Source organism: Aquarana catesbeiana, linkage group LG11, assembly GCF_042186555.1.
Source record: "Aquarana catesbeiana isolate 2022-GZ linkage group LG11, ASM4218655v1, whole genome shotgun sequence".
NCBI lineage: Eukaryota > Metazoa > Chordata > Amphibia > Anura > Ranidae > Aquarana > Aquarana catesbeiana.
Window position 1 is genome coordinate 12370266 of NC_133334.1, and position 19267 is coordinate 12389532.

At 43.3% G+C, this 19267-nt stretch overlaps 1 protein-coding gene across 1 annotated transcript in view; it reads left to right on the forward strand.

Moving 5' to 3' along the window:
- LOC141112912 (uncharacterized) overlaps window positions 1-19267 on the forward strand; it is an 89594-nt gene that overhangs the window by 54939 nt on the left and 15388 nt on the right. The window contains exons 5-7 of the mRNA XM_073606016.1: window positions 10185-10292; window positions 14633-14731; window positions 17738-18202. Coding sequence (XP_073462117.1) covers window positions 10185-10292; window positions 14633-14731; window positions 17738-18202 — 672 coding nt within the window. The remainder of the gene's footprint in view (window positions 1-10184; window positions 10293-14632; window positions 14732-17737; window positions 18203-19267) is intronic.

Below are 19267 nucleotides of genomic sequence, written 5' to 3' on the forward strand. Positions count from 1 at the left end.
CCTCTAGTCTCTGCCCCCCCCCAGCCATGCTGTGAACTGAATGGGCTGCTGCAAAGAGGCTGAGTGGGAGGCCGCGGTCTCCAGGAACAGCCCTGCTAGGCAGCCGCAAAAAGGCTGAAATTGCACACAGACCCCTTCCAAGAGTCTTCTGTGTATTTGGGGGACCTTTGTAGGGGTTTGTGTTCTATAAAAAACTGTGAGGTCTTCTACCCCACTTACCACCCTAGACCAGTATGAGTACACGTTATTTATCCCCACCCTTTGGACACGTCCCTGTAACCAGTCTTCTATCCAAGAACAAACCTTATGCTTCATGCCTGCAGATCTCAGCTTGTATATTAAGTGTATTTACACTTACAAGTGTATCTGCGAGTGCAACGTAGGTCTGCGAGTGGCCTGCGAGTGCACGTAGGTCTGCGAGTGGCCTGCGGGGGGCATGTAGGTCTGCGAGTGCATGTAGGTCTGCGAGTGGCCTGCGGGGGGCATGTAGGTCTGCGAGTGCATGTAGGTCTGCGGGTGCATGTAGGTCTGCGAGTGGTCTGTGAGTGCACGTAGGTCTGCGAGTGGCCTGCGGGTGCACGTAGGTCTGCGAGTGGCCTGCGGGTGCACGTAGGTCTGCGAGTGGCCTGCGGGTGCAAGTAGGTCTGCGAGTGCATGTAGCTTTGCGAGTGGCCTGCGGGTGCACGTAGGTCTGCGAGTGCACGTAGGTCTGCAACTGTTCTGCGAGTGCACGTAGGTCTGAGAGTACCTGTGTATTGTCTTGTTGCGTACCTGTGTATGGTCTTGAGTATTAGTGCCAGGAAGCTAGCTGTTAGGTAATTTGGACAGGGCATAATCCCCAATCCTCACTAAATTTAAATTTAATAGGTACAATGCTTGGCGGGTGTGGAGAGGCGACTCTTTGTACATCTTGCTGCATGTATGCATTCCTTGATCATCCGATCGAGGGCGAATATTGCTGTGCAAAATGTAAGCACATTGTTTCCCTGGAAGCCCAGGTTCTGAATCTGGGAAAGCAACTGTCAGCACTGAGAAGCCCCTCTATAAAGGAGAGCCAGGAACGTACATGGCAGGGGCCAGCACAGAGATGGGTGGAGACAAAGAGGTGCAGGCACTAGCAAAGAGTAGATGGGTGACAGGAAGGGTAGAGGGGGAAGTGCCAGGGAGGCCGATCCAGGACTGAAGCATCCCAATAAGTACGCTTCATTGAGTGACATTGATGCAACCAGTCAGGGACCAGCACTGCTGGAGCCGAGGGACTCTCCTAGCTGCCGGGGGAAGAACTCCTCCAGTGAGAGTGAGGGGGCAGTGAAGGGAAAGGAAAGACAGATTCTGGTGGTAGGGGACTCAATTCTTAGAAGGACAGAGAGGGCAATCTGTAACCAAGACCTGAAGCGCCGAACAGTATGTTGTCTACCGGGTGCTCAGGTTCGGCACATCTTGGGTCTTGTGGACAGATTACTGGGAGGGGCTGGGGAAGACCCAGCTGTCATGGTGCACGTTGGCACCAATGACAAAGTCAGAGGCAGATGGAGTGTCCTAAAGAACGATTTTAGGGACTTAGGAGCTAAATTGAGGAAAAGGACCTCCGAGGTAGTATTCTCAGGAATACTACCGGTACATCGAGCCACACCAGAAAGGCAGAGGGAGATTAGGGAAGTAAACAAGGGGCTTAAGAGCTGGTGTAGTAAGGAGGGGTTTGGGTTCCTGGAGGACTGGGCCGACTTCTCAGTCGAGAACCGGTACTATAGAAGGGACGGACTGCACCTAAATGAGGAGGGTGCAGATCTGCTGGGAATGAAGATGGCCAAAAAGTTAGAGGGGTTCCTAAACTAGGCGATGGGGGGGGGGGGGAGTCCGGAGGCAGAGATAGCCAGCGCGGAAGATATTCCAGAGGTTAGTATTGGGGGCATTAGTGGTAGGTTGACCAAAGCACAAAAACACAAGTTAAGTATACTAGCAAGTCCTAGTTGCAATCTCAAAACACCCAATACGAGGACAATATGCGACCGGTCTAAACTATGTGGCATGTTCACCAATGCCAGGAGCATGGCGGATAAGATGGGTGAACTAGAGATACTGTTATACAAGGAGGATTTGGATTATGTGGGAATTTAAGAGACCTTGTTCAACAGCTCTCATGATTGGCTGACAAACATTCAAGGGTATACCCTTTGCCACAAGGATAGAGAGGGTAAAAAGGGGGAGGGGTATGCCTATATATCAAGAATAATGTACAAGTGAATGTGAGAGATGACATCAGTGAGGGAGCTAGGGAGGAGGTGGAATCCTAATGGGTGGAGCTCCAAAGGGATGAAGCTAAGGGGAAAATAATACTGGGAGTATGCTATAGGCCCCCTAACCTGAGGGAGGAAGTGGAGAGAGATCTCCTATCACAATTTGGATGGGAAGTGTTATCATAATGGGGGATTTTAATTATCCAGACATAGACTGGGCGGAGGGAACCGCACATTCATCTAAGGCTCGCCAGTTCCTTAATGTCTTGCAGGACAATTTTATGGGTCAGATGGTAGACGCACCAACTAGAAATAAAACATTACTGGATCTACTGATTACCAGCAATACAGACCTGATCACGGATGTGGAAATACGGGGCAATTTAGGTAATAGTGATCACAGGTCAATTAGTTTCAGTATAAATCACACAAATAGGAAACATAAAGGGACTACAAAGACACTGAATTTCAAAAGAGCCAACTTCCCTAAACTACAAACCTTGCTAAAAGACATAAATTGGGGTAAAATATTAGGAACAAGGAATACGGAGGAGAGATGGGTTTGCTTTAAGAGTATATTAAATAAGGGCATTAACCAATGTATCCCATTGGGTAATAAATTTAAAAGAGCGAACAAAAGTCCTGGATGGCTTAACTCCAATGTAAAAATGTATATAAAAGGAAAGGAGAAGGCCTTCAAAAAATTCAAGGTTGAGGGATCATCCTCAGCATTCAGACTTTATAAAGAATGCAACAAGAAATGTAAGGGTGCAATTAGGGCGGCTAAGATAGAACATGAAAGACACATAGCGGAGGAGAGAAAAAAAAATCCCAGGAAATTCTTTAAGTATGTAAACAGTAAAAAAGGGAGGACAGACCATATTGGCCCCATAAAGAATGAGGAAGGACATCTGGTTACAAAGGATGGGGAGATGGCGAAGGTATTGAATTTATTCTTCTCAGTTTTCACGAGTAAATCGGGGGGCTTCAGTAACCAAAAACGCAGTGTTTATCCTCATGACACAACACAGGAAGCACCTCCATGGTTAACAGAGGACAGAATTAAAATTAAACTTGAGAAACTTAACATAAATAAATCACCGGGACCAGAAGGCTTGCATCCGAGGGTACTTAGGGAACTCAGTCAAGTGATTGCCAGAGCGTTGTTCCTAATTTTTACAGACAGACTACTGACTGGAATGGTACCAGCTGATTGGAAAAAAGCCAATGTAGCACCAATATTTAAAAAGGGCCCAAAATACAGCCCTGCGAATTACAGACCAGTTAGCCTAACATCAATAGTATGTAAACTCTTGGAGGGGATGATAAGGGACTATATACAAGATTTTAGTAATGAGAACGGTATCATTAGCAGTAATCAGCATGGATTCATGAAGAATCGTTCTTGCCAAACCAATCTATTAACCTTCTATGAGGAGGTGAGTTGCCATCTAGATAAAGGAAGGCCCGTAGACGTGGTGTATTTGGATTTTGCAAAAGCATTTGACACAGTTCCCCATAAACGTTTACTGTACAAAATAAGGTCCGTTGGCATTGACCATAGGGTGAGTACATAGATTGAAGACTGGCTACAAGGGCGAGTTCAGATGGTGGTGATAAATGGGGAGTACTCAGAATTTTCAGGGGTGGGTAGTGGGGTCCCCCAGGGTTCTGTGCTGGGACCAATCCTATTTAATTTGTTCATAAACGACCTGGAGGATGGGATAAACAGTTCAATCTCTGTATTTGCAGACGATACTAAGCTAAGCAGGGCAATAACTTCTCCGCAGGATGTGGAAACATTGCAAAAATATCTGAACAAATTAATGGGGTTTGGCAACTACATGGCAGATGAGGTTCAATGTAGAAAAATGTAAATTAATGCATTTGGGTGGCAAAAATCTGAATGCAATCTATAGACTGGGGGGAGAACCTCTGGGGGAATCTAGGATGGAAAAGGACCTGGGGTCCTAGTAGATGATAGGCTCAGCAATGGCATGCAATGCCAAGCTGCTGCTAACAAAGCAAACAGAATATTGGCATGCATTAAAAAGGGGATCAACTCCAGAGATAAAACGATAATTCTCCCGCTCTACAAGACTCTGGTCCGGCCGCACCTGGAGTATGCTGTCCAGTTCTGGGCACCAGTCCTCAGGAAGGATGTACTGGAAATTGAGCGAGTACAAAGAAGGGCAACAAAGCTAATAAAGGGTCTGGAGGATCTTAGTTATGAGGAAAGGTTGCGAGCACTGAACTTATTCTCTCTGGAGAAGAGACGCTTGAGAGGGGATATGATTTCAATATACAAATACCGTACCTATTGACCCTACAATAGAAATAAAACTTTTTCGCAGAAGAGAGTTTAACGAGACTTGTGGCCACTCATTACAATTAGAAGAAAAGAGGTTTAACCTTAAACTACGTAGAGGGTTCTTTACTGTAAGAGCGGCAAGGATGTGGAATTCCCTTCCACAGGCGGTGGTCTCAGCGGGGGGCATCGATAGTTTCAAGAAACTATTAGATAAGCACCTGAATGACCACAACATACAGGGATATACAATGTAATACTGACATATAATCACACATAGGTTGGACTTGATGGACTTGTATCTTTTTTCAACCTCGCCTACTATGTAACTATATAAGAACGACTCTTTGTAAACCCATGCTGATTACTACTAATGATATTCTTTTCTTCAGCAAATTCTTGGATAGAGTCCCTTATCATCCCTTCCAATAATTTACTTTCTATTGATGTTAGGCTGACTGGCCTGTAGTTTCCAGGAATTTTTTGAATATCGGTATCAATCAGCTGGTACCAATCCTGTCATTATGCTGTCCACAAAGATTAGGAACAATGGTCTGGCTATAACCTGACTGAGTTCTCTGAGGACTCTCGGGTGTAAGTCATCTGGTCCTGGCAATTTATTTGTGTTAAGCTTATCTAGTCTTTTTTTGAATCAAGCCTCTGTTAGCCACAAGGGTACATCCTGTGATGTGTTACTAACAGTACTATCGTGGTCGGTATACCTTTTCCTGTGTAAAAACCTGTGGAGAAGAAAGTATTTAGTACAGTATTTAGTTCTTTGTGTCATCTGTAACCATCCTCCCTTCATTGTCTTTTATGGGGGCAATGTACTCTGACCTCACTTTTTTACTGTATTGCCCCGTACACACGGTCGGACTTTGTTCGGACATTCCGACAACAAAATCCTAGGATTGATTGATTGATTGATTGTACCTTCCGGCTGCTTGTCCTCATGGTGATTGGCTGCAGCTCATAGCAATCATCCTGTACTCACACCATGACTCACTCTGTGCATGGGGGCGGGGTCAGTTGCCGATCTGTACTGAAGATGAGGAGGTGCTTTCCAATGGAGGAGGGCAGGTCAGTGTGCACCTGATAGAAAAGTTGCTGCAGTTAAGCTGTGGCAGTGTCCTGACAGATGACAGACGGATTTCTGGTGAAGCCTGTGCCCAGAATCTTATCAGATTATTAGAAGACAGAAGCTGGGCTCACGCTACAGACACAGAGCACCACTCATTCTGTCTGCTTCATCTGTACAGGACTCTGCAGGAGATAAGGAGAGTGAGTGCTAAGAACGAGGAAGTGTTCTGTGTCATAATCTGAATTGCAGGAAAAAAACGTGTGTATATATATATATATATATATATATATATATATATATATATATATATATATATAGTCCAGCGCTCAGGATATTGTTAGGAAGCAAACTGCGACAAGCATAAAAGTTTTTTGGTTGTTTTAATAAACCAGTAATGAACCAGGAATAAACAATGGTCTAAAATAACAGTAATAACTGCTAATGAAACCAGGTTCAGAAGCCCTGTTGTAGAAAAAAACATATTGTTGCAAAAAAACCACACACAATAACACAGTATTAAAAATGCTGAAAACCAAAGTCTCTTGATAGTATTAAAATTCAATTAAACATCAATAAGGGGACAGGAGCATTGAACAGCAGGAGGCTAACACAGGAGATCCATCCAATAATGACCTACAGAGACCACTGGGTGAAGTAATGAAAACAACACTCCGGCTCAAAGCAGGTGACAATGGGCAAGGTGATGGGGGTAAGCCAAGAGTACTCACAGCCAGGTAGAAGTGCTCAAAGCTGCCTCATACGGTGGGAAGGTTAGCGCCATGTAGATGGATTCACTGGCTCAGGTGGATGGTGAGATGGCCGCGGTGTGGAAGTGTAAAGCTCCGCCGTGCGGAGAGCAGCCTGGCCAGAGCTGCGTGTCTGTGAAAGATGACGTCAGCACGGGGGAGCCACTGGAACGTCAGAGGAAGTAAACAAGCCGCTGGTCAGCTGGAAGGTGTCTCCACAGGGATGAAGTCTCTTCAGTGAGACATAGTGACACTGCGCTGAGGTCGGAACTGACACTGGGAAGCCACATGAAGGGGAAATGGTGGCGGCAGGCTGATGGAGCTCACATCTGCCTGGCCAGCCTGAGAAAATAGCCACGTGGAGAAATGGATGATGAAATGGATGATGAATAAAAAAAAATAAATGAATAAAAAATATAAAAATCAAAAATAAAAGGAAAAACTGGTCAGAAGATGGCAAACCCGGGTGGGATGGTGGAGATGGTGAAGTTGAAAGAAACAATTGCTGGTTGGAGGGGCGACTTCTCAGAAAAGGTGGATGAAAAGATGAGTGGATGAAAGCTCACAGTGAAAGGCTCAAGCTGAGGCCTCTGCCATATGGGGGCGGTTGCCTTGACGACGCGTTTCGCGCATGAGCGATTTGTTATCTGAAATATAATCTGAATTGCACTGTTTATGCTTTCTCTCCTGAGCTCTCTGTCCACCCCCATTCATCCTGAATTCTGCATTCTCCCCATCCACCCCCCATCCCATCCTGTGATCCCCCCATCCCAGTCATCCTGCGATCCGCCCATCCACCCCCCATCCCAGCCATTCTGCGATCCACCCATCCCAGTGATCCTCCCATCCACCCCCCATCCCAGCAATCCTGTGATCCCCCATCCAAGCCACCCTGCAATCCCCCCATCCAAGCCATCCTGCGATCCCCCATTCAACCCCCCACCCTAGCCATCCCCCAATCCCAGCCATCCTGTGAACCACCCATCCAAGCCATCCTGCGATCCCCCATCCACCCCCCATCCCAGCCATCCTGTGAGCCCCCCATCCAAGCCATCCTGTGATCCCCATCCACCCCCCATCCCAGCCATCCTGCTATCCCCCATCCACCCCCATCCCAGCCATCCTGTGATCCCCCCATCCAAGCCATCCTGCGACCCCCCCATCCACCCCCCATCCCATCCATCCTGCGATCCCCCACATGCACCCCCCATCCCTTCCTGCGATCCCCCCATCCCAGTCATCCTGCAATCCCCCCCATCCCAGCCATCCTGTGATCCACTCCCCATCCCAGCTATCCTCCGATCCCCCCATCCCAGCCATCCTGCGATCCCCCCATCCTGCAATCCACCCATCCCAGCCATCCTGCGAAACCCCCATCCCAGCCATTCTTCGATCCCCCCCATCCTGCAATCCCCCCATTCCAGCCATTCTGCGAAACCCCCATCCACCCCCCATCCCAGCCATCCTTCGATCCCCCCATCCCATTAATTTTGAAATCCCCCCATCCACCCCCCATCCCAGCCATCCTCCGATCCCCCCATCCCAGCCATCCTGCAATCCCCCCATCCACCCCCCATTCCAGCCTTCCTCCGATCCCCCCATCCCAGCCATCCTGCGATCCCAGCCATCCTGCAATCCCCCCATCCACAGTGAGGCTGCATTCACGGGCACAGTGAGGCTGCAATGGTGGGCACAGTGTGGCTGCATTCATGGGCACAGTAAGGCTGCAATGGTGGGCACAGTGAGGCTGCAATGGTGGGTACAGTGAGGCTGCAATGGTGGGCACAGTGAGGCTGCATTCATGGACACAGTGAGGCTGCATTTGATGGGCACAGTAAAGCTGCATTTGATGGGCAATCGTGTGTGTGATTGTGTAGACAGGGCCCCAATGCACTGTATTGTCCGGGGGGGCTATAATGCTCTTAAGATGGCACTGCTTCCTAGGGGTAGATTTCCTATCACTTCCTGTTGTCTCTCCCCGTAGTAAGTCGTTTATAAGTCAGATGTTTGTAACTAGGGGACCGCCTGTACTTGTATGAGAAAGTCTCCTGTTCTCTTTGTTTTGCTTCCTTTGTGTGAAATCCCTGGTGTTCCCCCCAGTCCCTCTGCTTTCCTATAAAAAATTGACTACACAAAGTCAATGGTCTAATTGCTGCCAGAAAGGCCATTGCCTTGGCTTGTAAACAAGCTGATCCTCCGTACACAACAACCTTTCTCCAACTTCTCAACACACAAACCCAATATGAGATTATGTTTGCCAACAAAAATGGAGCTTGTGCATTCTTCTAGATACAATGGTCACCTTGGCTGCAGCACTCAGAATGTACTGTCCACCTTTAGCATTAATTTGCTATCCTTTTAGACAGATATTTGCTACCCCTAAGGTATCACGATGAGGTTTATTTCTCCTCCATAAAGAGGTCCCCCTTTTCCTCTCTTTCTTTTCTATACTCTATATCCCAGAATATGAACACATGTTTTCCCTTCTTTTCTCCATATTTCCTATTTTTCCTTCTTTTAAGGGAGGGGTGGTCACATTCCTTCCTACATTCATAATGATATTGGTTACTAGGGATGAGCCCGTTGTTCAGGTTTTTGTGAGGGGAAACACCCTATGTTAATATGTATGTAGATCAGTACTGTTGTACACTCCATTTTACAAGATCTGCGTTTTTCTTCTATTACAAAAGAAAATAAATACAAATTTACAGTTGAAAAAACTGACTACACTAAGCATGAGAGCACACCGTGGTCAGTTCTCTAGCTGTGCTGGGAAGCTGAGAACAGAGGGAATGTGATCACTTATAAAAAAGGGGAAAAGGAGTTATAAAAAAAATGATACTATATACATAAATGTTTTGCCTTTCATTTCTATTTTAAACTGAATGGGTTTTTATACAAGGTGATCATTTACATATACAGTACTTTAAAGTGATTGTAAAGGCTTGTTCTTTTTTTTAAATAACAAAATGTTATTCTTACCTCCTCTGTGCAGTTGGTTTTGCACAGAGCAGCCCAGATCCTCCTCTTCTGTGCTCCTGGTCCCTCCCTCCTGTCAAATGCCCCCACAGCAAGCAGCTCTCTATGGGGGCACCGGAGCCGAGCTGTAGCCCTGTGTGTCCATTCAGACATGGAGCTGCCATTTGGCCCCACCCCCTCAGTCCCCTGATTGGCTAACTGAATTTCATTGACACGGGAGCCAATGGTGCCACTGCTGTGTCTCAGCCAATCAGGACGGCCGAGGGATTCATGGCCATCACTAGACAGAGTGGGGGCTCTGGTAAGTATTGGGGGGGCTGAAAGGGGCTTCTGCACACAGAATGCTTTTTATCTTAATGCATAGAATGCACCTTCTGCCTTTACAACTCCTTTAAGCCTTCTAAAAAGACCTGCTCCCTGCTAAACAATATTTTTTTTCCCAGTACATGTGTCCTATGGCAGAGCCCAGCTACCTCCCCTTTTTTTTTTTTTTTTTTTTATCTAAAGCGTGCAAAATAGCTTTGAAAAAACAGAACAAAACTCGACTCTCATAGACTTTGTGTGTTTTGTGGATTCTCTGAGATCTGAACCTAGACCAGTTCCCTCTTCACCAGCCGAGAGGCATCCTGGGGCAGAGCATGAAAAGAAAACTCCTTCTTGAAGAGAATATGGAGAATTGTACAATCCGATCCTCACAGTTTAGGATGTATAGCTGCTAAAAATAAAACAAACTTTATAGATATCGATTTATAGTCAGTAAATGCAGAAGTGTTAAGGAAGTTTTTCAGACATGTAGAATTAAATTTTTTTTTAACTGTGCTTTTCTTTTATAGGAAGGAGACCATGGATATATAATGTTTTGAGGTTTATTTTTATTGCATCATGCATCATAATAGTATACTTGATTGTTTCATTAATAGGCTCCCTGGTGGCTACTGATGGTAAGTTTGTGACCGTCCTAAAGATAGGAAAAGATAGCAGGACTTTAGCGGTGCCAACATACAGTACATTAACATCACAATCATATATGAAACCTCCAGTATGCATTTGGTACAGTGGTTCATTCTATACAGATATCTTCATTTGGGATAAGTGAAGACTTCAAGTAGTATCTTCAACATGTTTCACCATAACTGGCTTCATCAGGAAGGACATTACTACATTCATTTTTTTTATATAATCAGATATATTTATACATTACTTACAAAAATGTAGCAATAGATTTACTTTTATCAATATGCATTTACAACACCAAGAAATCAGTACTATGGGGAGAAGACAAACCATCAGAAGCAGTGTGACACTTTGGGCAATGTTCTGCTGGGAAACCTTGTGTATATGTATGTGTGTGTATATATAATATATTGTTAGGGGTTAGCTCAATGGGGATCACCTTCCCTGGGGAAAAAGGGGAGTCCAAACAGCAGGCTTCTTAAAATCTGACTTGTAGCCAGTTTTATTTTTAAAGGTTGCATGAAAATAACACAAACAAAAACAGAAAATAAATTCTTGCCATCCAGGCACTAAACATTGCAGGTTCCTAACTCAACAGGTGAATGGCTTCTCCCTGTCACCCACAAAACAAAGATAATGCAAACTTTGCATAAGCAGCTCTCTCAGGTTTTTGGCTTCCTGAGTCCCAGGCCAAGAGAGCAATTCTTTGCTCTAGTCCTGCTTAATTTAACATGTTAGTTGACACAAGTGGACTGCAAAATCTGGTCCAGAACCAACCCTGCCAAGGTGGATGGTAAAACCCGGACTGGATTACACCTTAGTTCTCTGCAAATGAATGCATGCGAGGTGAAACATAACGTCCATCAATCACCCCGCCTTTCATAATGTGACTATCAATATATATATATATATACCGTATTTTCCGGCGTATAAGACGACCCCCAACTTTTCCAGTTAAAATATAGAGTTTGGGATATATTCGCTGTATAAGACTACCCGACTACCCCTCTTCCAACGCACACCAAATAAAAATTGAAAAAACATTAGATTTGATTTCAATATGGTAATTTTATTTCAAATGCTTATGACATGCAGGTACTTAGCAGGAAAACTGTCACTTATAAACATAAGGCTGTTTGTCATCAAACATGTAAACATAAAACAGTGCAAGTGGATTAAACTTTTCCTAATTCACTCTAAAGCTGAACGGAAGGATAAGACAATAAACCCATGGGAGCTGCCATGCTGTTTGTTTTCTAAGCTGTCAACCAAACTGGAACTGATGATGATAGGAGGAAGATAACAAACAACAGAGAGAGAACAAGTGCCGGCAAGTCCCTGGCGAGTTAGCAACGCCCATCATAACTGCAAGCTACGGTATTTTCACAGGTTTTGCTGGCGTGACAGTTTCCCTTTAAAAGCCTTCAAAATCCTCCTGTTCCTCATCTGATATCATAAGTACATCAATGACATCTTGTGATATTTTTGTAAGGCAGTCATCGTATGGATCGAATTCCGTATCAGATGGTGTGGTCTCAGCTTCGGCTTCCTCTTCCTCTTGCCACAAGTAGTCGTCCTCCATACCATCTAATGAATTTGATATGCCACACTTCTTCAAAGACTTCATTACTGTTTCTGTATCAATATCATCCCAGGCTTTTATGACAAACTTGCACAAAACATCCAACTGTGGAGCACGCATGTTTCCTCCTTTTGTGAATGTCTTTTCGCCGCTAACCATCCATTCATTCCACTGTTCTCGAATGCGATCTTTAAATGGCTTGTTTAGGCACACATCCAGTGGCTGTACCAACGATGTCAACCCTGCATGGATAACTGCCGCATCTATGCTTAGTCTTGCAAGCCTTTGCTTGGTGCTGGGAACTAAATGAGCCCTGAACGTATCCCACACCAGTAGACTACGTTTTTGAATAAGTCCACCTGGTCGCCTGCTCCATACATTATCCAGCCATAGCTTTACCCCTTCTTCATCCATCCAGCCTTTTTCATTCACATGTACAAAACAACCAACAGGGAACGTGAGTTTCGGCATTGTTTTTCTTTTAAAAATAATCATTGGTCTCAGTTTGGCGCCATCAGCTGTACATGCTAGTACCACTGTAAAACTAGACTTCTCATGTCCTGTTGTTTTAATTAAAATAGTTTTTTCACCTTTTTGATGGACAGTTTTATTTCCAACCATATCAAAATTCATTGGAGTTTCATCCATATTTCCAATACTACTTAACACATAGCCATGATTAGTGCGCTGTTGTATTATGTATCGATGGAAACTATTTACTTTGCTATCAAGATCTGCAGGTAATTTTTGGGCAATTTTTGTCTTTTGCCTGAGTACCATATTATGCCTTCCCATGAATCTAGTACACCAGGATACAGTGGCCTTAAATCCGTTGCTGTGATCTGGGTTAGATTTGGCCTACTGGAGTGCAAACAAACGTATTTTATTTCGTGTCACTACATAACCGTTTTGGCGATGCTCATTCACCATGTCTGCTACATGTTTTTCGCATTCTGGCCAATGTGGGATGCCTATTCTTAATGCACACTTACCCCTTGGCATACACTTTAATGCTTTTTCATTTGCTTTCCAGTCCCGAACTATCTTTTCTGTTACTCCAAATTGTCTTGCAGCAGCGCAGTTATTATGTTCCATGGCAAAGTTTACAACTTTAAGTTTGAAACTGGCTTCAGATTTCTTTCTTCTTGCAGGTGGAGCCATGATGGGGTTTTGACTGTTGGACATTTGTATACTGTGTACTGGTGCTATACTGTATGAACAGGTATAGATACTGGTGCTATACTGTATGAACAGGTACAGATACTGGTGCTATACTGTATGAACAGGTGCTGTACTGTATGTGATACCCAGTATACAATCAGCCAATCAAGTAAGCGATGATTGGCTGTATACAAAGCCTTCTTGGATTGGTCAGCTCTCCCTGCCTGCCCAGCCCTCCCTGTTTTCAAGACAATCAGACACCTAGAAAAACACGCCTCTTTCACACGTCTGGTCCGCCCTTGTGTCCTATGACCTCCTTCTCTGCCTCTCAAATCTCGCACATGCGCATCTGCGCCGCTTCACTGCAGTCATCAGGGGTTATATCTGGAGGCATCTGGGAGGCAGAGAGGAGGTACGGTGATAAGAAGCAGGGGTGGGCCAGACGGGTGAAAGAGGCCTGTTTTTTTAGGCACAGCGCCGCTCTCTCCATACCCCAGGCGTTCACGAATCCTGGATTTTATTTTTATGCAGCCGTGGCCATTTTTGAGCTCCCCCGCCGTATGCGGTGACCGCAGATTCTCCAGCCCGGCTTATAAGTTTCAGCACTCGCCCTATACCCGGTGAATAAGAAGACCCCCGACTTTTGAGAAGATTTTCCTGGGTTAAAAAGTTGTCTTATACGCTGGAAAATACGGTGTGTATATGTATATGTATCTATCTCTATCTCTATCTCTCTCTATCTATCTCTCTCTATCTATCTCTCTCTATCTATCTCTCTCTATCTCTCTCTCTCTATCTCTCTATTTCTCTCTCTATCTCTCTATCTCTCTCTCTCTCTATCTATCTATCTATCTATCTATCTATCTATCTATCTATCTATCTATCTATCTATCTATCTATCTATCTATCTATCTATCTATCTATCTATCTCTCTCTCTCTCTATCTCTCTCTATCTATCTCTCTCTATCTATATCTCTCTCTATCTATATCTCTCTCTATCTATATCTCTCTCTATCTCTCTCTCTCTAGTCGAGGAGAGACACAGGACAGAGCTCTGCATAAGTAAATAATAATATAGTATTATCACATACTAATATCATCTACTCAGTATCTGTTTCAGCATGGGCAAATCTGAACATTGGTTATAACCAGGAGTTACAAGTTTCCCTTTTTTTCTTAGCTCATCTTATGTAACTTTTCCTTGAGTGGCCTTACATGGAGGTCAAGGTCATTTAAAAAAAAAAGTTGTAGTAAAAAAACTCTTCCCACAGTGTAGACGTCTGTAGGATAGAAATGTAGAGAACAACCATAGAGACACAAATGAAGTCTGAACCATCGATATAATAAATAATGGTCACAAATTCTTGCTGCTCCTGGAGATTTGGGATCGACTAGAAAAACAAAAATACAAAAAGGAACCCACAGCACATGGGACTAAACGATCGGCTCATCAATGTGTGACCGGTGTGTAAGATGTGTGGCTGTTCAAAGTAAAATAAATGTTGTGCAAATGCAGCAATAGGTTTATAGTCATTATATTGGGGAGTGACTAATATTACATTTGTTGTGCTTTTCTTTTGTAGATGTGAGAGTGAAGATGTATATTACATTATCTGGTATCATTATTTCATATTTAATAGGGATGCATTTTGATGTGACTGTCTGGAGATTCTTCAGATTAGGTAAGTGTCTAAAAGTTTACAGAAACAATAATGTGCATATACTGTGTGTGTATGTATGTATGTATGTATGTAGTTTTAGGCAGGTGTGAAAAAATGCTGTAAATGAAGAACGCTTTCAGATATAGAAGTGTTAATAGTTTATTTTTTATCAATTAACAAAATGGAAATTAAATGAAGAGAACCAAATTCAATCAATATTTGGTGTGACCATCCTTTGTCTTCTTATATGTAGACTTGCACACAGTTTTTGAAGGAACTCGGCAGGTAGGTTGTTCTATGTACATCTTGGCCAACTAAGCACAGCTCTTCTGTGGATGCCGGCTGCCTCCAATCCTTCATCCCAGAAATACTCCATGATGATAGGATCAGGGCTCGGTGGGGGCCAAACCACTTGCAGGACTCCTTGTTCTTCTTCATGCTGAAGATGATTCTTAATGGCATTGGCTGTATGTTTGGGGTGGTTGTCCTACTGCAGAATAAATTTGGGCCTAATCACACGCTTCCCTGATGGTATTAATGTTCTGTCCAAGCTCTTTTTAAGAAGCACAAAGAAACAGGCAAAGTTAAGGACGCAGTGGTCGGCCAAGGAAACTTAATGCAGCATATGCAAGAAGTACTTCCCTTCCACAAAAATATTTGTCTTCGAAGGTGTACCCTCATTGCAGGCCAAGATAGTCCCTAACATTATTGATCCCGCAAAAAAACAACTTTATTTAAATGATCTAATTGGGTACTATCCTTGTAAAAAGTGTTCAGTATGCCAAATTAATGCTCTCGGTAGAAAAAAAATCATCCACTTTTGCTTCCACACTTACTGCTAAATCTTATCCAATTAGACAAATTCTCAGTGCATATAAAGGAGCACATTAATAATATCAAAAAAGGTATAAAAGAACACAGTCCCCAAAAATGATGCCTGTTGTCACAATAGAGACCCACAGGGGACTTTATTTGTGGCCACAGACAAATATGTGGCACCATGGAGAGGGGGAGCAACCAAGAGAGGGATCTCCCAATTGGAGACCTGGTGGATTCATGAATTGAGATATTTTTTCCCATAAGGCATGAATGTTGAATGGGATAAAAAAGCTTTTATTAGCAATACATAACTTTTCTCCTTCTTGTTCAGCATGATTATTAACCATATAATTTTTATTATATTTGATTCTTTAGTAAAACATTATTATTATTATTACTATTATTATTATTATACAGAATTTATATAGCGCCAACAGCCCCGAAAAGGATTTGACCTTTAATGACCAGGCCATTTTTTGCGATACGGCACTGAGTCACTTTAACTGACAATTGTGCGGTCGTGCAACATTGTACCCAACAAAATTGACTTCCTTTTTTTCTCACAAATAGAGCTTTCTTTTGGTGGTATTTGATCACCTCTGCAGGATTTATTTTTTGCTCTACAAACAAAAAAAGAGCGAAATGTTGAAAAAAAAAAGCAATATTTTTTTTACTTTTTGCTATAATAAATATCCCCCCAAAAAATATAAAAAAAACTAATTTCTTCCTCAGTTTAGGACAATATGTATTCTACATATTGTTGGTAAAAAATCGCAATAAGCGTATATTGATTGGTTTGCGCAAAAGTTATAGAGTCTACAAAATAGGGGATATATTTACGCTATTTTTATTATAAATTTTTTTTCTACTAGTAATGGCGGCGATCTGCTATTTTTATTGGGACTGCAACATTGCGGCAGACAGATCAACACTTTTTTGGGCCCAGTGACATTTATACAGCGATCAGAGCTAATAATTGCCACTGATTGCTGTATAAATGTCACTGGCAGGAAAGGGATTAACACTAGGGGGTTATGAAGGGGTTAAATGTGAGTCCTAGGGAATGATTCTAACTGGGGGGGGGGGGGGTGACTGCCTGAAGGTAGGGACACATCACTGTTCATACTTAGTATGAACAACAGATCCGTCTCCTCTCTCCTGACAGAACGGAGATCTGTCTGGTTACAGTGACAAATCTCCATTCTGTCTCTCTCAGGAATGATCGTGGGTGTACATGCACCGGCTCTGTTGTAGCGTCGGTGGTGCGCGCGCCCCCTAGTAGTCTTGAAGTGTCCGACGTATAGGTACGCTGATTTGCCCAGGAGAGCCAACCTGCAGCAGTATAACTGCGGCGGCTGGTCATCTAGTGGTTAATAATACCAGCCCATACCAGTGCCCTACTGCCTTCTGAGTTGAAGTTGGGTTTTGTGCCCGTTACTGATCCAGCCGCAGGCTGGATTTGAAAAATCTGTCTTTAGATATGTCTTGTTCAGTGGTGGTCGGGTTTCAGCCTTCTATACCTTGGCCATGTCTCTGAGCACTGCACACCTTGTACTTCTGGGCACTCCAGGTAGGTTGCAGTTCTGGAATATGACAGCACTGGAGGATAACGGGTTCCTGGCAGCTTCATATTTGATTCTTCTCAAATCTTTGGCAGTTGATTTGCGTCTTTTTTTCTTAACGTGTTTCTTCTGACAATGTTGACTATTTTCAACAAAACTTTTGATGGTTCTGTGATCACTCCCTAATATCTTAGCAATTTCAAGAGTGCTGCATCCCTCTGAAAGACTTCTTACAATTTTTGACTTTTCAGAGTCAGTTAAATCTCTTTTTTTTTTGGCCCATTTTGCCCGAGGAAAAGAAGCTTCCTAATAATTATGCACACCTTGATATAGGGTGTTGATCTCTTTAGGCCACACACTCCCTCATTACACAAATACACATCAACTGATACTCATAAAGTGCAACTCGACTTTTGTTGAGAAAAAAACATTCCCTCTGGGTGATCTCTGTACATTGCAAATGATATCTGTGCTTAATTTATTACAATTATTCCTGAGCGGCCTGGACTCCTAGACATGGAGACATTACTTTTCATTCAACCCCCTTCTCACTTTATTCTGTTTTCTTATGAGTACACGTCCTTCTTATGGTGTATAGAGGAATATGAAATGGAAATGTATTTTACTTCTTCTCGTTGTTTTCTAGGTGAACCTTCTCTATCTGAGATCTCAGGGGATCGAAATATTCCTCATATGAAGAGAACAACTTTAACCTGTTACATAACAAATTTCAGACAAAAAGAAATCCAGATAAATGTATATCTGAAAAGAAGCCATGAAATTAAAAGACCGCTAATTGCCAAATGGGATTCCACAGATCGGACATCATCCAATAAATCTCTTAATGACTTATCGATAGCTGGAGGCCAGAGGGACAATAAAGTCCATACTCTGCCTCTTCTAGAAAAAGGTGATGAAAGCCGTACATTGTTACCTGTGGAAATGGACGTTAAGATGACAAAATCCTGGATTGGATTGTACAAGTGTCTCTGCTCCATTACTATAACCCCGAGTGCAGATACAGATGACGGTGCGGTGCTTGCTGTAGAAGTGGAACACGCTTCTCTGAAATGGCCCATCTCTGTATACAGAACTCTGACTGTGCGCAAAGGTAAGTAGTGGTTATGTTGTAGGTACTGAAATTGCATACACTTAAGAGATCTGAGGTCACAGCATACACTTTCATTTTACAACATCAGCATTGTAATAAGAATACAAACAGTAGGGTTGAGCCGAACACCCCCCGGTTCGGTTCGCACCAGAACCTGCGAACAGACCGAAAGTTCACACGAACATTAGAACCCCATTGACGTCTATGGGACTCGAACGTTCGAAATCAAAAGTGCTCATTTTAAAGGCTAATTTGCATGGTATTGTCCTAAAAAGGGTTTGGGGACCCGGGTCCTACCCCAGGGGACATGTATCAATGCAAAAAAAACTTTTAAAAACGGCCGTTTTTTCGGGAGCAGTGATTTTAATGATGCTTAAAGTAAAAAAAAAAAAAGTAAAATATTCCTTTAAATATCGTACCTGGGGGGTGTCTATAGTATGCCTGTAAAGTGACGCATGTTTCCCGTGTTTAGAACAGTCCCTGCACCAAATGTCATTTTTAAAGGAAAAAATCTCATTTAAAACTGCTTGCGGGTTTAATGTAATGTCGGGTCATGGCAATATGGATGAAAATCAGTGAGACAAACGGCATGGGTACCCCCCAGTCCATTACCAGGCCCTTTGGGTCTTGTATGGATATTAAGGGGAACCCCGCACCCAAATTAAAATAAGGAAAGGTGTGGGGCCACCAGGCCCTATATACTCTGAACAGCAGTATACAGGCGGTGCAAACAAGACAGGGACTGTAGGTTTGTTGTTAAGTAGAATCTCTTTGTAATTTTGAATGGGTACATTTTTAACGTGTTTAGCTCCAGCCAAAAAATCTTTTTTAAGCTTTTTGGAAAACATAGGGAAGGATTATCACCCCTGTGACATTTGTTTTGCTGTCTTTCCTCCTCTTCAGAAGATTTCACCTCACTTTTTGTCCCAATGAAAAATGATTTTTGAAAATTTGGGTTTTTTTGTGGAACAAGGATTGGAAAGCATCAGTGGAAAGGAGAAATGTTTTTCCCATATTAACTCTTACAGGAGAGAATTTCCCTTCCTAGGGGTAGATTTCATCTCA